This window comes from Garra rufa, chromosome 18 (genome assembly GCF_049309525.1).
Source record: "Garra rufa chromosome 18, GarRuf1.0, whole genome shotgun sequence".
Taxonomy (NCBI): Eukaryota; Metazoa; Chordata; class Actinopteri; order Cypriniformes; family Cyprinidae; genus Garra; species Garra rufa.
In genome coordinates, this window is record NC_133378.1 from 39,519,626 (window position 1) to 39,543,503 (window position 23,878).

General features: G+C 36.2%; 1 protein-coding gene across 1 annotated transcript in view; it reads left to right on the forward strand.

The window, feature by feature from the left end:
- The first annotated feature begins 1,412 nt into the window (after positions 1-1,412).
- Positions 1,413-23,878, forward strand: part of LOC141290663 (disks large-associated protein 4-like) — a 55,958-nt gene continuing 33,492 nt past the window's right edge. Inside the window, exons 1-4 of the mRNA XM_073822766.1 lie at positions 1,413-2,246; positions 3,869-4,107; positions 9,350-9,506; positions 19,467-19,791. Coding sequence (XP_073678867.1) covers positions 1,434-2,246; positions 3,869-4,107; positions 9,350-9,506; positions 19,467-19,791 — 1,534 coding nt within the window. The 5' untranslated portion in view covers positions 1,413-1,433. The remainder of the gene's footprint in view (positions 2,247-3,868; positions 4,108-9,349; positions 9,507-19,466; positions 19,792-23,878) is intronic.

The window sequence follows — 23,878 nt, forward strand, 5'->3', positions numbered from 1 at the left end:
GTATCGGCGATCCCACAGGCTGATGATAGGACCAACACTACTGTAGGGTTTTATTTACTCACCCTTTACACATCCTAGGTGTATATGATTTCCTTCTTTCAGACGAATGCAATCTGAGTTATATTAAAAATAATCCTGGCACTCCCAAGCTTTAGAACGGCATAGCAAGTGTTTCTCTCCATCAGTCCAAAGCAAGTTGATCCATAATAAAAAGAGCCTCACGTGGCTTCGGAGGGGTCAGTAAAAGCCTCCTTTAGTGATCCGATGTGTTTTTGTAAGAAAAATATCCATACTGAAAACGCAAGAATCACTTTAATCTAGCTTGAGCAGTTGTACACGGGACTTGCTGCTTTGGGAAGGGGCATGGCAGGACTGAAACGCTGTCTAAAGCTGTTCGCCAATCGCAACGCAGTAGGACTGCTAACCAATCACAACACATTTTGTTTTTCGGAAGGCGGACTTTCATCAAACCCAGAACTAATCGAGCCATTTCACCAGGATGGGGAGAAAGCTATTGTAATAATGTAAATTATGTGAAAAAGAATGCGTTTTTCAAACCACCAAGCATGAGCGCATGTTCTATATTCACGTTTATGCTGGTCTTTAGCTGGTTTATGCTGGTCCTTTGCTGGTTAATGCTGGTCCTTTGCTGGTTTATGCTGGACTTTAGCTGGTTTATGCTGGTCCTTTGCTGGTTAATGCTGGTCTTTTGCTGGTTAATGCTGGTCCTTTGCTGGTTTATGCTGTTCCTTAGCTAGTCATGTTGCTGGTCAAGGACCAGCATTAGCCAGCAAAGGACCAGCATAAACCAGCTGAAACCAGCATCCCAGCACAAAAACATACCTAACCAGCATATGCTGTTTTTTTTTAACAGGGTATACGGCGCAGCTCCGAAGTCAATGCTTGTGTTTACATCAGTCGCAGCTCTATATGTGTTTCGATCCTCTGTACAGCACACGTCAACGGCGCGGCTCCAGCACGACTACCGGAGCAGTTCACGAATACTTTAGTCAATGCTCACGTTTATACGGGAAGCATTCCAGAAGTGGCTATCCATTCTACATCTCTAAAGTTAGGCCAATCCCCCACCCGCCAACGATTCGAATTTCTGTAGGCGGGATTTATTTGAATGATATTCTAAAGGACCCGGTTGTGACATCATAGCATCCAGAAAACAAACGCTGTAGTCCAAAGGAGCCGTTCGTTGTAGTTCTTGAAAAGTGGACTTTGAGATTTGTAACTTTGTAGATGTTTTTATGTCCAAACATACACATCACACACTGGCTAAAATTCAAAAAGTGAAAAAGCTAAACAGGACCCCTTTAAATCACACTTGAAATAGTAATGATGATGGTAATTTATGATGGTGTGTTGTGTCTCAGCAGGCTTGTGTGGCTCAGACCGGCAGTCGCTCCAGCACCCTCACGTCCTCCATGTCCATGGGCATGAATTTGGGTCTAGGACTGGGCGCTCCCGCCATGATCAGCAGCGGCACAGCCACCATCTCATCCGCGGCCGCTGCCAAGATGAACCGGCTCCCGGCCAACCTGCTGGACCAGCTGGAGCGCCACCTACCGCTGCAGCGGGACGGCTTCAGCACGTTGCAGTTCCACCGGCGCAGCCGCGGCTCCAAGCAGCGTAGCGAGAGTCCCAGCCGCATACGCAACCTGGTGCAGTCCGTCCAGAAACTCTTCGCCAAGTCCCAATCCCTGGAGGTGTCGGCGGTCAAAGGCAGCATCACCGCTGGCCAAGCCGGCGATGCGGCGAAAGTGACCCGCCGTAGCAAAAGCAAAGATCGCGCCAAGACCGAAGGAACCAAACGTCGTCCGCGACCCAATCTCTCAGGCTTCTGGAGCTCAGACGACGGTTTGGAGGACGAGCCGCCAGCTCAACCCGCCGCGGGACCCTTAGCGGTGGCGTATCGAAACCCGCTTAGCATGATGACGCTGGGCAGAGCCGTGTCGGACAGTCAGGCGGCGCCCAGGCCGCATCCGCAGGGCTATAACACCATTGCTGCACATTCGCTGAAATCCTCCAAGAGCAGCGGCGACCTCAAACCCACGGTCAGCCTGCCGCCCTCCACGGGCCAGACTGGGGAACATGCGCTGGTGAAGAGGGGCTCGTGGTCCACTCTGACCCTCACTCAGGCCCGACAGGTGCTTCAAAAGGGCTCAGCCACCGTCAACAGAACCCTGCTCAAGTCTAAGTCCTGCCACGGCCAGGAGATGACCTGCAACTTCCTACAGGTAACACACAGATGAAAGAAAGAATAGTCAATGTGAGTCTTGACAGACAAGTGAAGTGAAGAGATGTCTTGAGATTGAGTTATATTGAATTATAACATATACATTTTCTTTTTAATTATTTAAATCACATTTATCACATTTTATTTGTTTTCAAGTGGAGATTATATGAGATTATATTATATTATTATATTATAATATGTATTTGTGTTATATATATATATATATTTTAAATGTTTGTAAAATAATACTAATGATAATAATAATAACCATTTTAATTATAGTAATAAATCCAAATATTTGTAAAAAAGAAAAAAAATACTGTAACTAATATCTAAACAATCTAAACATTTCAACAGTATTTATCAATATTTGAATATTTAAAAAAAAGGAATTATATATAATTTCACAAATATTTGTATAATAATAATAATTATTTGTAAACATTTAAAGACATAAAACCAGCTTTATTAACAAAACTATTATATATTAAATTATTCATGTATATGTATATATATATATATATATTATATACACATACATACATACATACACAGACTTAATATTAATAATAATTTGGTCTAAAAATATATTATTAATATTTAAACAGTATTTTTCAATTATTATTTATTTAATATTTGTAAAATAAATACATATATTATTATTATTAATAATAATAAAAGCCATTTCGATTACAGAAATAAATCCAAACATTTGTAAAAAAAAAAAAAAAAAAAAAATATATATATATATATATATATATATATATATATATATATTAATATCTAAACAATATTTTTTGTTGTTGTTAATGGCATTTCAGCAACAGTATTTATCGTTATTTTTATATATTTTATAATTTTATAAATATACATAATTTTACAAATTTTTACAATATTTCTGTAATAATAATGATTTTTAAACATAAAACCAAAATTATTATTATAAACAGAATTATTATAAATTATTATATTATTACATGCATTTTTATATATTCACACACAAAGACATAATAATTTGATTAAAAATATATATTATTAATATTTGAACAGTATTTTTAAATATCATTTTTTATATATATTTGTAAAATAAATACATATAATAAAAATAATAAAAGCCATTTGAATTATAGAATTAAATCAAAATATGTGTACAAATATATTATTGATATCTAAACAATATTATTTGTTGTTTTAATGGCATTTCAACAATAGTGTTTTAAACATTTTCATAGTATTTCATAAGCACATAAAACATAAAACCAACAAATAATAATAATTTAAAAAAGCCATTTAAATTATAAATAATATTAATAATAATAATAAATCCAAATATTTGTAAAAATGTTAGTAATATCTAAACAATATATTTTTGTTCTTGTTGTTTTTGTTTTAAATGGCATTTCAGTATTTGAATGAATACATAAGTAATGTGTGAACAATAATCGAAATGGCATTTTAACAGTGGAATTTTAAAAATGAGTTATATGAGTTAAATGAGAAATATATATATAACACATATAACTCATTACATGCATTTTAAAGTACATTTCAGAGGTTTTATTTGCCATCCTTTGACCAAGATGCATTGTAGTGTGTGTATTGTAAGTGTAAGTGTTTTGGCAGGTGCCTGGAGGTGACTGGAGCGGGACGCTGGGTAAAGGAGGAGGTCCAGGTGAGATCCCGTGCAGACGGATGCGCAGCGGCAGCTACGTTAAAGCCATGGGAGATATGGAGGACAGCGACGACTCAGACGGACCCCCTTCTCCCAAACCCTCGCCTAAAACCGCCGCCAGACGCCAGAGTTACCTGAAGGCCACGCAACACTCGCTCAGCGAACAGCAGCCGCTGCTACCGCCACGCAAGTACGTCAAACATGCTATTCCTGCTATAACATACACTATCAACACACACCAGTCTTACTTTAATATTATTGAGATACTTAATTATTATTATTATTATGTTCATATTTTAAATGATTTTTCATTTTGTATTATCTGTTTTTATTTTAATTAAAAATAATTGAATTCATTTAATTTTAGCTAAAACTATTATTAGCTAAACTACTACTAGTATTATTTTGTAAAATATTTCAATTATTATTTTTTTATTTTATTTAAATTAATGTTTATTTTATGTCATGTAACAAAATGTTTTTTAGGGTTTATTTTTAAGGTTTTATTTTTAGATTCTATTCTATTTCGATTTTTAGATGCTATTGTAGTAATATTGTAGTATTGTGTTCATGTTTAATAATAATAATAATAATAATAATAAAAGCCATTTCAACTGTAGTAATAAATCCAAATATTTGTAAAAATATATATTATTAATATCTAAACAATATTTTTGTTTTAAATGGCATATTTAATCATTTTAAACATAAACAGTATTTATGAATGTTTGATTTTTCCCCCCTTAAATAATAATCATATATAATTTCACAAATATTTGTATAATAATATTTTTTAAGCAAAACAATATAAAACCAACATTATTATTAAACAACATTTTAACAACAGTATTTGTCAGTATTTGATTTTCCCCCAAAATATTAATCATATATAACTTTACAAATATTTGTATAATAATAATAATAATAATAATATTTTTTAAACATAAACAGTATTTATCATATTTGATTTTCCCCAACTATCATTTATATATCATTTTACAAATATTTGTATAATAATAATAATAATAATAATATTTTTTAAACATAAAATATAAAACCAACATTATTAAACGATATTTTTGTTGTTTTAAATGGCATTTTAACAACAGTATTTATCAATATTTGATTTTTCCCCCAAATATTAATCATATATAATTTTATGAATATTTGTATAAAAATAATAATTTTTAAACATAAACAGAATTTATCAATATTTAATTTTTCCCCGAAATATTAATCATATATAATTTTACAAATAAATATATATATATTTAACAACAGTATTTTGCAGTATAAAAATAATTTTTAAACAGAGTATTCATTAATATATCATTGTTGACGCTATTGTAGTAATATTGTAGTATTGTATTAATATTTATTAATATTAATATTATAATATTTAGTTTATATTTATGTTTCCCATTTTCATTTTAATTTTAGTAAAAATATTAGTAATTTTGTTGTTGTTTTTAAAATACATATCTATGTACAGGTCCTTCTCAAAATATTAGCATATTGTGATAGTTCATTATTGAATGATAATGATTAAGTTCATTATTTTCTGTAATGTACTGATAAACATTAGACTTTCATATATTTTAGATTCATTACTACACAACTGAAGTAGTTCAAGCCTTTTATTGTTTTAATATTGATGATTTTGGCATACAGCTCATGAAAACCCAAAATTCCTATCTCAAAAAATTAGCATATCATGAAAAGGTTCTCTAAACGAGCTATTAACCTAATCATCTGAATCAACTAAGTAAGGGATAATGTACAGGCAGCCGGTACATTATCCCGCTTATTACACGGCTACTTGCCACATAAGGAAAATAAAACTGGACATGAATATGAATTTGAAATCTTTTATTGGCATATTTGTTTTAAATTAACATTTTTATCCTTCCGCGAAACAATATAGTACCACGTGACTAACATTCAAACTATGTACGTTAGTAAGACAATTTAAATAGATTAATGTCGAAATTTTCCATTGTTAATTGTGGTTGTCCAGTGTTTGTCACAAGATGGCGCCAAACGGTAATCTTTGTTGGCACGGAGGGATTTTAAACATACAAGTAGTACCGGCTATGCGTTATTACTTTGGAGCGGTGATTATTTGAAAAGAACAAACCTGCAAATGTCTCAACTGACCAATCAGAATCAAGCATTCCAAAGAGCCGTGTAATAATGAACTCTAAACACCTGCAAAAGATTCCTGAGGCTTTTAAAAACTCCCAGCCTGGTTCATTACTCAAAACCGCAATCACGGGTAAGACTGCCGACCTGACTGCTGTCCAGAAGGCCATCATTGACACCCTCAAGCAAGAGGGTAAGACACAGAAAGAAATTTCTGAACGAATAGGCTGTTCCCAGAGTGCTGTATCAAGGCACCTCAGTGGGATGTCTGTGGGAAGGAAAAAGTGTGGCAGAAAACGCTGCACAACGAGAAGAGGTGACCGGACCCTGAGGAAGATTGTTGAGAAGGACCGATTCCAGACCTTGGGGGACCTGCGGAAGCAGTGGACTGAGTCTGGAGTAGAAACATCCAGAGCCACCGTGTACAGGCGCCAGGTCAAGCCACTTTTGAACCAGAAACAGCGGCAGAAGCGCCTGACCTGGGCTACAGAGAAGCAGCACTGGACTGTTGCTCAGTGGTCCAAAGTACTTTTTTCGGATGAAAGGAAATTTTGCATGTCATTCGGAAATCAAGGTGCCAGAGTCTGGAGGAAGACTGGGGAGAGGGAAATGCCAAAATGCCTGAAGTCCAGTGTCAAGTACCCACAGTCAGTGATGGTCTGGGGTGCCATGTCAGCTGCTGGTGTTGGTCCACTGTGTTTTATCAAGGGCAGGGTCAATGCAGCTAGCTGTCAGGAGATTTTGGAGCACTTCATGCTTCCATCTGCTGAAAAGCTTTATGGAGATGAAGATTTCATTTTTCAGCACGACCTGGCACCTGCTCACAGTGCCAAAACCACTGGTAAATGGTTTACTGACCATGGTATTACTGTGCTCAATTGGCCTGCCAACTCTCCTGACCTGAACCCCATAGAGAATCTGTGGGATATTGTGAAGAGAAAGTTGAGAGACGCAAGACCCAACACTCTGGATGAGCTTAAGGCCGCTATCGAAGCATCCTGGGCCTCCATAACACCTCAGCAGTGCCACAGGCTGATTGCCTCCATGCCACGCCGCATTGAAGCAGTCATTTCTGCAAAAGGATTCCCGACCAAGTATTGAGTGCATAACTGAACATAATTATTTGAAGGTTGACTTTTTTTGTATTAAAAACACTTTTCTTTTATTGGTCAGATGAAATATGCTAATTTTTTGAGGTTTTCATGAGCTGTATGCCAAAATCATCAATATTAAAACAATAAAAGGCTTGAACTACTTCAGTTGTGTGTAATGAATCTAAAATATATGAAAGTCTAATGTTTATCAGTACATTACAGAAAATAATGAACTTTATCACAATATGCTAATTTTTTGAGAAGGACCTGCAGCTTGTTTTTTTTTAGTTTTTCAATTAGTTTATTTCAGTAAACATTTATTTTATTTCAAGTAACATTTTAATGGTTTTATTTTTAGTAAAATATAAAAAGTGTTATTCTAGTGTCACTGAGATACTTTTATAGTTTTTGTATTTTCAATTAGTTGCTTTTCATTTTCATTTTAGTTACAATTTTAGTGATTTTATTACTTTTTGTGAACTATAATCACTGTTTAGTATCACTGAGATATAGTTTTTATTCATATTTTCAGTTTTTTTGTATTCTGTTTTCATTTCATTGTAATGTTTTTTAAATTATGTTTATACAATTCTATTATTTTTTATTTCAGTTTTAGTAATTACAGTACAGCAGGTACTAAATGCACTGTTTTTTATGTGTTGTTTTATTTCAGGCAACAGAAATGTTTTTTTTTTTTTTTTTTTTTTTTTTTGTGGTTGTAGTTGTAGTTTCAGTTAACTATAATAACCCTGACTATAATAATAACCTTTTTACAGTCATAACATAAACACTGTCAACTTACACAAAGCTCCATATTAATCACATTAGGTGCATTATTAGTGCCTTATCATAATAAATATCCTAAACATCTCAGCATTGTTTGCATCATGAACATATTCACTGTGACCAGCAGATGGCAGCATGTTGACAGGTTCATTAGTAAAAGCTTCATATCAGAAGACTTCAAACATAGGATGATTTATACTCTTTAAACTTTACTTTTACATTAGCAAATTTGTGCAATTATTGTCTGATGAATATGCTAACATAAAAAGCTCTCTTTATTAATTATGAGTTTGTTGGCTACCATAGTAATAAACTTGAGATAACATGAAACTGTGGTCAAAAGTCTATCATAAATGTAAAAAATGTTGTTGTCGTTGGATGGGGAGCTGGGTGTCTGTTATTAGGTCCCACCAGTGTCAAAATCAAACTTTGTTCTTGCAGTTTTGTGTTCATCTGCTTCTCCCATTTGCTCTTTTTACATACTATTACTCTCATTTGACTTCTAGCGGAGCTTTGCTGCGTCTTTGCGGATCATTTTATTTAGAACGAAACTTCGGAGCGGGTTCGCAAATCATTTGATTCAGATCGAGATTTCGAGCGTGGTTCACTCTCGAATCATTTGATTTAGAACTTCAAAGCGGGTTTGTGAATCATTTGATTTAGATCAGGATTTTGAGCGTAGTTTGCAAAAAAAATATTCTGTTTGGAAAGCTATGGTTAATTTGTGGTTATCTTGGTTTAACCATATTTTTTAAACCGTGGTTAATTTTCGTATACATTGTCATTGGTACTGGAAGAACATTTTTGTTTATGAGATGTTAGGAACAAGGACAAGAATTGGTTTAGAGTTTAAATTGAAGCTTAAAATACAATTAATGATTTATTTATTTGGAAAGTTATGCAGTCGAGTCAGTTGTGGATGAATCTCAAACACAAACAGCTGACTTTGATGTTGAACGATCATGTAACGGGCCACCCTTCCTATCAGCCCCTCGCCTTGTCCTTTCATGCGGAAGCAGTTTGGAGTGGTTTGGTCTCCTCTGCAAAGCACCACCTCGGTGCCGCACCTGTACAGGTTAGTGTTTAGTCCCGCCTCCGTCTGATCACGTGACCAGTCAGACGCACTCTCACTCTACCCGATAACAGCACTTTTAAACTTCACTACAAAGCATCCCGATGCACGACGACCACCTCCACCACAACCCTGACTGAATCCTCACTGACCTTCATTTATTTATTTTTTTTTTTATTTTTTTAGCATGGTCAAGCTGGTCAGAGCTGGTCCTCTGTGCTGCACCTGGCTCTCATTCACTACTAAAAGTAAAATCATATATAATTTGTGGAGTGGCAGAAGAGGATGCTAATTTGATGTTTCCTCCAGTCATTTTCTTGTGTTTGTGTTTCTCTCAGCTGTTTGCCGTCTCTATGCGAGGTTTCCACCAATCGCAGCCTGGATAACCTGGACTGTCTGATGGGAGTGGATGAGGCTGGTCTGCAGCCCTGGGATGCTGATGGGGGATTCGGACAGCGTTGCTCTACACTGGGACGAGGATCTAAAATGAGCCAGGTCACAAACATTACTTCATTTATTTTAAATGATTAAAGTGTCACTGTTATTATTTTTATTGATAATACTCAGAGTATGTTTAAAATTTTAATGTAATGCACAATTTATTGGAGTATATTTTCACATGGCACTACCCAGAAGAACAAAGCAACCACCTAGCAACTCCTAGACACTCTAGCAACTACACAGCAATGCACCATAGCAATGCCTAGAACACCATAGTTACCACAACCTAGTAACCCCTAAGCATCCTAACAACCACATAGCAACATCGTAGCGAGCCCAAAAGCACTCTAGCAACAACATAGCAACAGCATAGCAACCCCTAGAACACCCTAATGATGATAGTAGCAACTCTAGTATCCACATAGCAACATCATAGCAACCCCCAAAATACCCTAGTGACCACATAGCAACACCCAGAACACCCTAGCATTCATAGCAACCGCCAGACCACCCCATTATGCACATAGTAACACCATAGCAACCCTTAAACACCCTAGTGACCACATAGCAACTCCAGAACACCCTAGCATCACCATAGCAACCCAAAACACCATAGCATTCACATAGCAACACCATAGCAACCGCCAGACCACCCCATTATGCACATAGCAACCCCTAAACACCCTAGTGACCACATAGCAACTCCAGAACACCATAGCATCACCGTAGCAACCCCAAAACACCATAGTATCCAGATAGCAACTCTAGAACACCCTAGTGACCACATAACAACTCCAGAACACCCTAGTATCCACATAGCAACACCATAGCATTCCCCAAAATACCCTAAGGACCACATAGCAACTCCAGAACACCCTAGCAACTACATAGCAACACTATGTCAACTCCAGAACACCCTAGTATCCACATAGCAACACCATAGCAACCACCAGACAACCCCCTTATCCACATAGCAACACCATAGCAACCCCTAAACACCATAGTGACCACATAGCAACTCCAGAACGCCCTAGCATCACAATAGCAACCCCAAAACACCCTAGTATCCACATAGCAACACCAAAAAGCAACCTCTACAACACAATAGTGACCACATATCAACTTCTAGAACACACTAGTGACCAAATAGTAACACTATAGCAACCCCCAAAATACCCTAGTGACCACATAGCAACTTCAGAACACCCTAGCAACTTCATAGCAACACCATGGCAACTCCAGAACATCCTAGTATCCACATAGCAACACCATAACAACCCCCAAAATACCCTAGTGACCACATAGAAATTGCAGAATGTCCTAGCATCACCATAGCAACCCCAAAACATACTAGCAACCACACAACGGCTGTGTCTAAATTCAGGGTCTACATCCTTCAGAGGACTCATTTGAAGGATGTTACGTTACAGCGCCGCGACTAAGGCTGTCCAAATTCGTAGGATCCTTCAAATGTGGCCCACAAATACGTCCTCCTTTTTCCCGAACTGGAAGGATGGGTCTGGTGGATCCTTTCCCGTCCTACCTATCCCATAATTCCTTTCGGCAGAGCGCTTCCAGAATTTTCAAATAATGGCGGACGAAGCGAGCGGTAGTAATGATGTAAGTTTAAAAAAAACTGGCGTTTAAGAAAATATTTTTTTACAGCGGTTGTCTAGTTAGGCCTTTGGTTTTAGCGTTAAGCTTATTTCTTTACATTTGTATGTTTATATGTTAAAAAACATCACTTTCGTAAACTAGCTTCTTTCTTACTGCCTGTGTGAATATCCCCTTACACACAGCTAATTTCTTATTAGTGATTGAAGCAGTTTTTAACGCTTTTAGGGACGAAAGAGCAGACCGAACAGTTTTTGCTTCTTGCTTAGCGCTGTCACGGTTGCTAGGCGACAGGATATGAGCAACGGGTAAGGGAGGGAACTGAAAGAAGAGTAGGCTGTCCAAATTCACAGACACCTACTTCCAGGTTTTGCGGTCTTCAGAGGATCCCTCCTCCTTCAACCTGGTAGGAAGGGTCCTAAGGAGGATGCAGACCCTGAATTTGGACACAGCCAACAACACCAAAACAACCCATAAAACACCCTAGTGACCACATAGTAACTCCAGAACATTCTAGCATCACCATAACAACCCCCAGAACAAAGTCAAAGTCAAAGTCAAGATTATTTATACAGCGCTTTTTACAATACAAGTTGTGTCAAAGCAACCTTACAGTATTAAAATAATAAAGTAAAATGTCAATAATAATGCAAGAGTTCCATATTGCAACAAAGTCAAATTGGGGAGGACTCATCTGGTTCCCATGGCCTTGTGCCGGTGGCCGCTTAGGGTAGGAGTTCTTTCTTGATGATCTGTCTCTGGGGCTCATCTAGTTGACATGGTATCCGCTGACATTCGGCTGTAGGTGTTGATCCACCATCTGCTCTTGGTTTGGACTGGATCCGGGGGACTGCAGTGACTATCTGATCTAGATATGGACTGGATCTGGTGGCTATGGTGACCTGGGAATAAGAAACAAACAGACTAATATTAATGTAGATGCAAGAGTTCCAAGTTGCCACAAAATCAGATTGGAGAGGACTCATCTGGTTTTTTCGCTGTCTTGCGTCGATGGCCGTCTAGGTGATGAGGTCTTCACTGATGATCTGTCTCTGGGGCTCATCTAGTTGACGTGGTCTCTGCTGACATTCAGGGCTGTAGAGGATATCTCTGGGTGCTGATGGGCACGGACTAGATCCGGGAGACTGCAGTGACCGTCTGATCTGGATACAGGTGGCTACGGTGACCTCGGAATAAGAGGGAAGGATACTAATATTAGCGTAGATGCCCTTCTTCTTCTGATGCAACGAGTACATCAGGTGTTATAGGAAGTGTCCCTGGTTCCGGTTGACCTAAATAATGCAGCCTAACAATCCTTTAACGGATTTGGATTATGAAATGCATTTGTAAGTCCACCATGAGTGTTTTAAAAACACGTTTTAGCCGATCCCAACTAGTCTCAAAAACTACAAATGGCGACACGTCGACGTCACTTCCCTGGTTTGAAAAAAGCACGTAAAAGTCCTCCTACAAGTTGACATGCACACAGATGTAGTAGGAGGACTTTTACGTGCTTTTTTCAAACCAGGGAAGTGACGTCGACGTGTCGCCATTTGTAGTTTTTGAGACTAGCAGGGATCGGCTAAAACGTGTTTTTAAAACACTCATGGTGGACTTACAAATGTTCCGATGCAGCGTTTTGTGAGTACATAACCTATTTACACTACTGTACAAGTTTGGTAAGATTACTTGCACGTTTAGTGGTGCAGTTTACGAGATACATCACATGTACCATTCACTCCTGTAACAAGCAATTCGAAAAACTCTAATATCTCCATAAATGTTCGACTAAGGTAAAAAAAACTTTGGATGGGGTATTTACATGGGCTTCGGAGTGCATAGCAATGAAGTCAATTCTACTCCGAACCATCCCTTTAAGACTTTATCTGCGGCCAACACTAATTCGGATAGAAAATCAGCAAATTCTTTAATAAAGTCTGTATGGTGTCTGTATTTCTTTGGATAATGTTATATGGAGCACCATTACTTCAAACGAGTTATACTTAAAGCCCGTTCTCTGAGAAACACTGAACATATTGCTATAAATTGTGCAAACACCTCCCCCCTTACCTTTTACATGTGGCACATGTTTGTAACAGTAATTTTGGGGGATAGCCTCATTTAAAATAATGTAATCATCTGGTTTTAGCCAGGTTTCTGTCAAACAGAGCACATCTAGCTTATGATCAGTGATCATATAATTTACAAAAAGTGCTTTCGTAGAAAGTGACGTGATATTTAATAAGCCAAGCTTTATCATTTGTTTCTCAGTATTATATAAATTTTTTATTTGTTGAACATCAATTAAATTGTTACTCTTACATTGCTTTGGACGTTTATTGTATTTTCTAGCTCGGGGAACAGACACAGTCTCTATAGTGTGATATCTAGGGTCTCTATGTGCTGAGAATTAACTGATTTCTGTGACGTGAGGCGGCTAGCAGACGGTCGGTTTAGCCAGTCTGTCTGCTTCCTGACCTGGGCCCCAGTTAGTCAAGTGCAAACACTAAGACTGTGTGCCACATTTCTAGATAGGAGAGATGCTCCACATCCGGAGGGATGAAGACCATCTCTTTTCAACAGGTCGGGTCTGCCCCAGAAACTAGTCCAATTGTCTATGAAACCTATGTTATTTCGCGGGCACCACTTTGACATCCAGCTGGTTAACGATGACAATCTACTGTGTATCTCGTCACCACGGTAAGCAGGGAGGGGACCAGAGCATATTACAGTGTCTGACATCGTACTTGCAAGTTCACACACCTCTTTAACATTATTTTCAGTGATCTCCGACTGGCGAAGTCGAACATCATTAGTGCCGACGTGAATAACAATCTTACTGAATTTACGTTTAGCATTAGCCAACGCTTTTAAATTTGCCAAGATGTCAGGCGCTCTGGCTCCCGGTAAACACTGGACTATGGTGGCTGGAGTCTCTATTTTCACGTTCCGTACAATAGAATCGCCAATTACTAGAGCACTTTCATCAGGTTTCTCAGTGGTTGCTTCACTGAGTGGGGAGAACCTGTTTGATGTTCTGATCGGAACCCGCGACTATGCCGTCTCACAGTCACCCAGTTGCCCTGCTGCACGGGCGCTGTAACTACCGGCACCGAACAATTTGCATGTCTCCCTGAGCTAGTCACATCCATAGCCGTATCTATGTCCCTCACATTCTTACTATCCTCCATTAAAGTTTGGATGTGTGTCTCTAGTTCTGAAATCTTCTCTGTCAGCCTAGCTATTTCCTTGCATTTATCACATGTATAAGGCTCACTGCCGACAGAGATAGATAAGCTATACATGTGGCAGGTGGTGCAGACAACAATAGCAAGAGAAGAAGCCATTACTCACCATTTTTGTAGAATGGTTCCAACTTACCACTGTTGTTTTGATGAACTCTTGAAGAGAGGGATGGGAGGAGGAACAACGGAGTGAATAGGACGTAAAAGGAATCGCGATTCGCAAGCTAATCGGCTAACGGAATGCTAACTTGTTGCAAATCGTGGTTGTGGAATAAAAGCAAAACGGTCAGCGAGAGAGAAAGGAGAGCGGTCAACCTAGTATCCACATAGCAACAGTCTAGAAACCATATAGCAACACTACAGAGACCACATAGCAACTCCAGAACACCCTGGCAGCTACATAACAATTGCAGAATACCCTAGTATCCACATAGCAACATCGTAGCAACCCCCAAAATATGCTAGTGACCACATAGTAACTCCATAATGTTCTAGCATCACCATAGCAACCCAAAAACATCCTAGCAACCACATAAAACACCATAGTAAACCCAAAACACCCTAGTGACCACATAGTAACTCCAGAACATTCTAGCATCACCATAACAACCCCCAAAACACCCTAATATCCACATAGCAAAATAATAGTAACACTCTAGAAACCATATAGTGAGAACATACTGACAACGTAGCAACTCCAGAACACCCTAGCATCACCATAACAACCCTCAGAACACCCGAGTAGCCACATAGCAACAGTCTAGAAACCATATAGCAACGCTACAGAGACCACATAGCAACTCCAGAACACCCTGGCAGCTACATAACAATTGCAGAATACCCTAGTATCCACATAGCAACATCGTAGCAACCCCCAAAATATGCTAGTGACCACATAGTAACTCCATAATGTTCTAGCATCACCATAGCAACCCAAAAACATCCTAGCAACCACATACAACACCATAGCAACCCCTAAAAAACCCTAGTGAACACATAGTAACTCCAGAACATTCTAGCATCACCATAACAACCCCCAAAACACCCTAGTATCCACATAGCAAAATAATAGTAACACTCTAGAAACCATATAGCAAGAACATAGTGACCACGTAGCAAATCCAGAACACCCTAGCATCACCATAACAATCCTCAGAACACCAGAGTATCCACATAGCAACACTCTAGAAACCATATAGCAACACCATAGTGACCACATAGCAACTCCAGAACACCCTAGCAGCTACATAGTAATCACAGTATATCCTAGTATCCACAAAGCAAAATAATAGCAACCCCTGATCACACTAGTACCCACATAGCAACAACATAGCAACCCCCAGAACACCCCATTATCCACATAGCAACACTATAGCATTCCCTAAACACCCTAGTGACCACATAGTAACTCCAGAACATTCTAGCATCACCATAACAATCCTCAGAACACCCTAGTATCCACATAGCAACACTCTAGAAACCATATAGCAACACCATAGTGACCACATAGCAACTCCAGAACACCCTAGCAGCTACATAGTAATCACAGTATATCCTAGTATCCACAAAGCAAAATAATAGCAACCCCTGATCACACTAGTACCCACATAGCAACACCATAGCAACCCCCAGAACACCCCATTATCCACATAGCAACACTATAGCATTCCCTAAACACCCTAGTGACCACATAGTAACTCCAGAACATTCTAGCATCACCATAACAATCCTCAGAACACCCTAGTATCCACATAGCAACACTGTAGAAACCATATAGCAACACCATAGTGACCACATAGCAACTCCAGAACACCCTAGCAGCTACATAGTAATCACAGTATATCCTAGTATCCACAAAGCAAAATAATAGCAACCCCTGATCACACTAGTACCCACATAGCAACACCATAGCAACCCCCAGAACACCCCATTATCCACATAGCAACACTATAGCATTTCCTAAACACCCTAGTGACAACATAGTAACTCCAGAACATTCTAGCATCACCATAACAATCCCCAGAACACCCTAGTATCCACATAGCAACTCTCTAGAAACCATATAGCAACACCATAGTGACCACATAGCAACTCCAGAACACCCTAGCAGCTACATAGCAATCGCAGAATAACCTAGTACCCACATAGCAACACCATAGCAACCTCCGGAACACCCTAGCACACCCCAGTATCCATATAGCAACACATTAGTAACCTCTAGAACACCATAGTGACCACATAACAAATCCAGAACACCCTAGCAACAACATAGCAATATCCATATAACAACACCATAACACCATAGTAACCCCCAGCACACCATAGTGACCACATAGCAACTCCAGAACACCCTAGCAGCTACATAGCAATCGCAGAATAACCTAGTACCCACATAGCAACACCATAGCAACCTCCAGAACACCCTAGCACACCCCAGTATCCATATAGCAACACATTAGTAACCTCTAGAACACCATAGTGACCACATAACAAATCCAGAACACCCTAGCAACAACATAGCAATATCCATATAACAACACCATAACACCATAGCAACCCCCAAAACACCCTAGTGATCACATAGTAACTCCAGAACATTCTAGCATCAGCATAGTAACCCCCAGCACACCATAGTGACCACATGGCAATTCCAGAACATTCTAACAGCGCCATAGTAACATAATAGGAACCACAGCACCCAAGCATCCAAACAGAGAGTTTTTTTTCTCTGGCACTGTCATTTTCTTCTCCGATGTAAAAAATCTCTTGTAAATGTGTGCGCTCTTCATCACAGAGCAAATGCTGAAATGTGTCAGAGAGGTTTTGCTGTTTACTTGACCTCAGGAACAGAGTGTTCCAGATTAAAACTGCTGTAAGACATCCTTAAGCTAGTTTAAGGAGATGTGGAGGGTGGGAAATCAGTTGGAGGGCATGTTATCAGGACAAGATACTCAAGCGTCCGCTCCACTGATGGAGACATCAAGACTCGTCAAGCGAGATGAGGCTCTGAAACGATTTCTAAAGAGGAAAGAGAATTGATTTTTTTGGAGATCTGTTTTGCTCAATGGGATAATGTGCTGTGAAGACGGATGGATGATTCATGAAGAAGTCGTTTCTGAGATGCTGTTGAGCAGTAAATGGTGGGATCAAAGGGAAAGAAGTCAGGAGAAATGAGGACAGCAGCTAATTTGCAGCACTAATAAGTATTTTCCTGGAAATTAGCTTGTGGTTTTTCATTCAGTGAGCTCTTTTAAAGCTGTTTGGTGTTTTTTTCAGTTTGTTTGCTTTTAATTGTTGGATTTATCCCTGACAAACTCACACAACCCTCCTATTCTGTTGTTGTGTCTCTGTGAGAAGTGTCTCCTGCTGGATAAACAAACACAAACTCTCTCTTTACGCTTTACTCTTAGGCTTTGAGAGAGTGTGAACCGTGATTGTGTTTAGTTTGCAGGTTAGTTTGGAAAGACTTTAAGATTCAACTGCATCATTTTGGATTTGATAGACTCTCTGAGGCATTTTCTGGATTCTTCCTGATGGAATTGAAGCAAAACAAAGGGGGAAATTATATTTACACAAAAGGGAAAGCAAATACTTTTTGAAATTACTTGCATAGATATTAAAAACAAGGCTTTTTATTTTTATTTTTTGCATTGTGACATTATTTTGTGACAGCAATCCCCTTTTCTCTCATTACTGCAATGAAGACATTTTTTCTTTTGTACATTTCAGTTTGAGATTATCATTAGATTTAAAATAAAAACACTGTATTACAGAAAAATATATACATATCTTACTATTTAAATAATATATCTTTAGTTTTTATCCACAATACAGTATTTTTTAATATCATAAGCAGTAATGTCACAGTACAAAACATATTATTAGACCTGAAACAGAATTTTTTCCCATATATTATATTATATTATATTAGAAATATTTGAATATTATTTTAATTACATTTCTTATACAATTTTCCCAGTTGTAGCAGTGTTTTTTGAATGAGAATTTGGTGAAATATGGTTTAAATTTAAAGTTTTTTTCATTTTTTTCCCCACAATAGAGTATTTTGTTATTTAAAAAAAATATCAAAAACAATAATGACACGGTGCAAAACATATTATTAGACAAAAAACTTAATTAACTTTACTTAAGAAATAATAATTTCCTTTTATTATACTATATTATATTACAAATATTTAAATATTATTTCAATTAAATTTTTTCCTACAATTTTGTAGGAAAAGTTAAGTAAGTTGTAGAGGAGTTTTTTGAATGATTTTATTGGTGAAATACAGTCTAAATTACAAGTAATTATTTTTTTTATTTTGTTATTTAAATATGTCATAAACAATAATGTCATGGTGCAAAACATATTATTAGACATAAAACTGAATTAACTTTTGTTTAAGAAAAATACATTTTCTTTTTTTATATTATATTATATTATATTACACATATTTGGATGTTATTTAATTTTTTTTTTTTTTTGCAATTTTCCCAGTTTTTTATGGTAATTTTAATAAATCTAAATTACAAGTATTTACATTTTTCCACAATAGAGTATGTTGTTATTTAAAAAATATATAATAAACAATAATTATGAACAATAATGTCATGGTGCAAACATATTATTAGAAGTTAAACTGAATTAACTTTTCTTTAAGAAAAATACATTTTCTTTTTTTAATATTATATTGTATTATATTACAAATATTTGGATATCATTTAATTTTTTTTTTACAATTTTCCCAGTTGTAGAAGAGTTTTTTTAATTATAATTTTTGATGAAATATGGTATAAATTACAAGTATTTTAATTTTTTTCACAACTGAGTATTTTATTTCTTTTTTATATTATATTTTTAAAATAGGTTTAATTACATTATTTGATAGACTGCTAGAAAACAATACATATAATATTTATATATATTTATTTATTTATATATTACAATTTTCCTAGTTGTAAGGTACCAATTTATAAAAACAAACTCCTCATCCGTCGACAAGGATCAGTACAACTGTGAAAGGAATACATTTACAGATTTTTTTTCTCATTTTATGCCACAATTGTTGCATTAGACTGAATGGAAACCAGTCAAGGAAACCTGCCCTTTCCTCTTTATGTCCGCACGACGATGCGTCAATCCACCCTAAAGCGCCGGCTGCATCTCACCCCATGCGAGGCACGCTTGTGGGTGTGTAGCGGCCGCTTGCCCCGCCGGCTTCGCACAGGACGCTTCAACCTGCACATGTCCTTTCAGGTGGAGCAGGGCTACCGGGGCAGTGCAGCTTATGGCCAGATGGACTCTGTGGCAGTGGAGGCCTTGGATCTGCCTACACCCACCTGCTTTCGCTCCCGGAGCCACAGTTACCTGCGTGCCATCCAGGCCGGATGCTCTCAAGACGATGATACGGGCTCCGTGGACTCCGACGAGACGCCACCTATAACCTCATCCATCAGCAGCTACAACAGCGCCACCGGTGAGTACTGAACACATGCAACTACACATTCATATATCTTTGATAATAATCTGAAATGTTTCCTGAGCAGCAAATCAGCATATTAGTATGATTTCTGAAGGATCATGTGACTCTAAAGACTGGAGTAATGATGCTGAAAATTCAGATTTAATCACAGGAATAAATTAAAATATAAAATAATGACATAGAAAATAGTTTTTTTATATTGTTCTAATATTTTACAATTTTACTGTTTTTATAGTATTTTTAATGAAACAAATGCAGTTTTCGTGAACAAATGAGACAAAAATTATACTGACTCCAACTTTTCAATAATACTGTGTGTTGTCACTTGTAGTTTATGATTGTACATATACAGTAGAATTGTGAGATGTAAACTCAGAAATCTGTGAAAAAATGGAAATGTAAGTTAGAAACTCAGAAATCTGTAAAAATAGAATTGCAAATGTAAACTCAGAAATCTGTAAGAAATAATAATAATAATAATAATAATAATTATAATAGAATATTGAGATGTCAATCCAGAAATCGAATAAAAAAAATTAATTGTGAAATGTAAACTCAGAACTCTGGAAAAATTAGAATTGTTTGTAAAATTAGAATTAGAAAAGTTGTAAACTCTAAATAACTAAAATTGTGAGATGTAACTTCAGAAATCTGAAAAATAAAATTGTGAGATGTAAACTCAGAACTCTGTGGAAATAATAGAATTGTGAGATGTAACTTCAGAAAAATGAGAAAAATAGAATTGCAAGATGTAAACTAAAAAATCTGAGAAAAAATAGAATTGTGAGATATCAATTCAGAAATCTGTGAAAAATAGAATTGTGAGTTGTAAACTCTGAACTGTGGAAATAATAGAATTGTGAGATGTAACTTCAGAAATCTGAGAAAAATAGAATTGCAAGATGTAAACTAAAAAATCAGAGAAAAAATAGAATTATGAGATGTAACTTTAGAAATCTGTGAAAAAACATAATTGTGTGATGTGAGAACACAGAAAAATTAGAATTGTGAAATATCAATTCAGAAATTTGTGAAAAATAGAATTGTGAGATGTCAACCCAGAAATCTGAGAAGAAATAGAATTGCAAGATGTAAACTCAAAACTCTGTGGAAATAATAAAATTGTGAGTTAGAAACTCAGAAATCTGTGAAAAAATAGAATTGTGAGATGTCAACTCAGAAATCTATGGAAAAAAAGAATTGTGAGATGTAAATTCTAAAAAAAAAAAAAAGAATTGCGAGATGTAAGCTCAGAAATCTGAGAAATAATAGAATTGCAAGATGTAAACGGTAATCTGAGAAAAAAAACATGGAAATCAGAAATCTGGAAAAAATAGAAATGTGAGATGTAAATTCAGAACTCTGGAAATAATAGAATTGTGAGTAGGAAACTCAGAAATCTGAAAAAAATAGAATTGCGAGGTGTAAATTCAGAACTCTGGAAATAATAGAATTGTGAGTATAGGAAACTCAGAAATCTGAAAAAAAAAAAGAATTGCGAGATGTCAACTCAGAAGTCTGTGGAAAAAATAGAATTGCGATATGTAAACTAAAAAATCTGTGGAAAATAGAATTTTGAGATGTTAACTCAAAAAATCTAAAAAAAAAAACAAAAACAAAAAGAAGAATTTCAAGATGTAAACTCAAATATGATAAATAATAGAATAGCGAGATGTAAACTCAGAAATCTAAAAAAATTGAATTGTAAGATGTAAACTCAAATCTGAGAAAAATAGAATTGTGAGATGTAAACTCAAAAAATCTGAAAAAAGAATTGCAAGATGTAAACTCAAATCTGAGAAATAATAGAATTGCGATATGTAAACCCAGAAATCTGTGAAAAATAGAATTGTGAGATGTAAACTCAAAAGAAAGAATTGCGAGATGTAAACACAAATCTGAGAAATAATAGAATTGTGAGATCTAAACTCAGAAATCTGTGAAAAATAGAATTGTGAGATGTAAATTCAAAAAATCTAAAAAAAAGAATTCCGAGATGTAAGCTCAGAAATCTGAGAAATAATAGAAATCTGAGAAATAATAGAATTGCGATATGTAAACCCATAAATCTGTGAAAAATAGAATTACAAGATGTAAACTCAAAAAATAAAAAAAAGAATTGTGAGATGTAAACACAAAAAATCTAAAAATAAATAAATAACTAATTTGCGAGATGTAAACTCAAATCTGAGAAAAATAGAATTGTGAGATGTCAACTCAGAAATCTGTGGAAAAAATAAAATTGTGAGATGTAAACTCAGAAATCTAAGAAATAATAAAATTGCGACATAAAAAGGTCAGAATTACGAGATGCAAACTCAGAAATAAAAAACGTCAGAGTTGCAAGATATACATTATAGAAATCTGAGAAAAAATAGAATTTCAAAGATGCAAACTCAGAAATCTGGGAAAAAAATAGAATTGTGAGATGTAAATCAGAATATAGAGAAAAAAAGTCAGCATTGTGAGCATTGTAAAACATTTTATTACATGAGAAACTGAAAGAAAGATAATGTAATCACTAAAGTAATGATGCTGACTGGCTGTGGACTGGCTGGACTAGCGCTGAATTTGCAAATGCTAAAAAAACGAAAGTGTTGATAAAGTAGACAAAGTCCACGGCAGGCGATATAATAACATCCTGATAAGCACAGGTCTTCTGGACTTTTTATCTGATCATGATGTCATTTTATTGTCTCCAGTGGTGATGTCAGTGCAATCAAATTGGCCTTGTTTTTCTTTCTCAGACCTTAGCTTGAAGTCGGATCTCTTTTGCTTTGAGAAGCTGGCATGTGGGCAAGTCCAGACAGAGGATCTGGAATCATGGTGTGAGGGTAAAAACAGCCGCTAGACCATGACGACTGTCTCATGATGATCCTCTTAAAGGGATAGTTCACCTAAAAAATGTCAATTCTGTCAGCATCACCCATTTCATCGCACAAGGCTTATATGGAAGTGCATGAGGCACATGGACTACTTTGGTCTTTTTTGGAGATTAACATAGTTAGGCTTTTGGAAAGATTTGGTACTTCTTTTATTTAGTTAATGTCCTCAAGATTATGGTTAAGTTATGGTAGTTTTATAATTTATGATCATTGTAATTATGGTAATATGGTAAAAAAAAAAAGATTTTGGATCTCACAATTTTGACTTTTTTTCTTCCAATTCAGAACTGGGAGATAAAATTCAGAATTGCAAGATGTAGACTCAGAAATCAGAGAAAAAAAAAGTCAGAATTGCAAGATGTAAATTCAGAAATCAGAGTAAAAAAAATCAGAATGGCAAGCTGTAAACTTGGAAATCTGAAAAAAGTCAGAATTGATATATGTAAGTTAAAAAATCTGAGAGAAAAAAAAAAGAATTTTTCAGAAATCTGAGAAAACTTTAATCGTAAGATGTAAACTCAGAAATCTGTAAAAATAAAATAGAATTGCAAGGTGTAAACTCATTAATCTGAGAAATAATAGAATTGTGAGATGTATACTCAGAAATCTGTGGAAAAATAGAATTTTGAGATGTAAACTGAAAAAGATGTAAATCTGAAAAATAATAGTATTGCGAGATGTCAGCTCAGAAATCGGAGAAAAAATAGAATTGCGAGATGTCTGAGAAATAATAGAAGTGTGAGATGTATACTCATAAAACTGGAAAAAATTAAATTGCAAAATGTAAACTCAGAACTCTGTGGGGAAAATAGAACTGTAGGATATAAACTATAGAATTGTGAGATGTAAACTCATAAATCTGAGAAAAAATTGAATTGTGAGATGTTGACTCATGAATCTGAGAAAAAATTAAATTGCGAGATGTAAACTCATAAAACTGTAAAAAAAACTGTGAAGTTGTGAGATATCAAATTATAAAACTGGAAAAAATAGAATTGCGAGATGTCACATCAAAAATCTGAGAAATAATAGAATTACGAGATATCAAATGCTAAAACTGGAAATAATAGAATTGTGAGATGTCAATTCAGAAATCTGTGAAAAAATAGAATTACGAGATATCAAATCATAAAACTGGAAATAATAGTATTATGAGAGTAAGTTCAGAAATTTGTGGAAAAAACGGAATTGTCAGA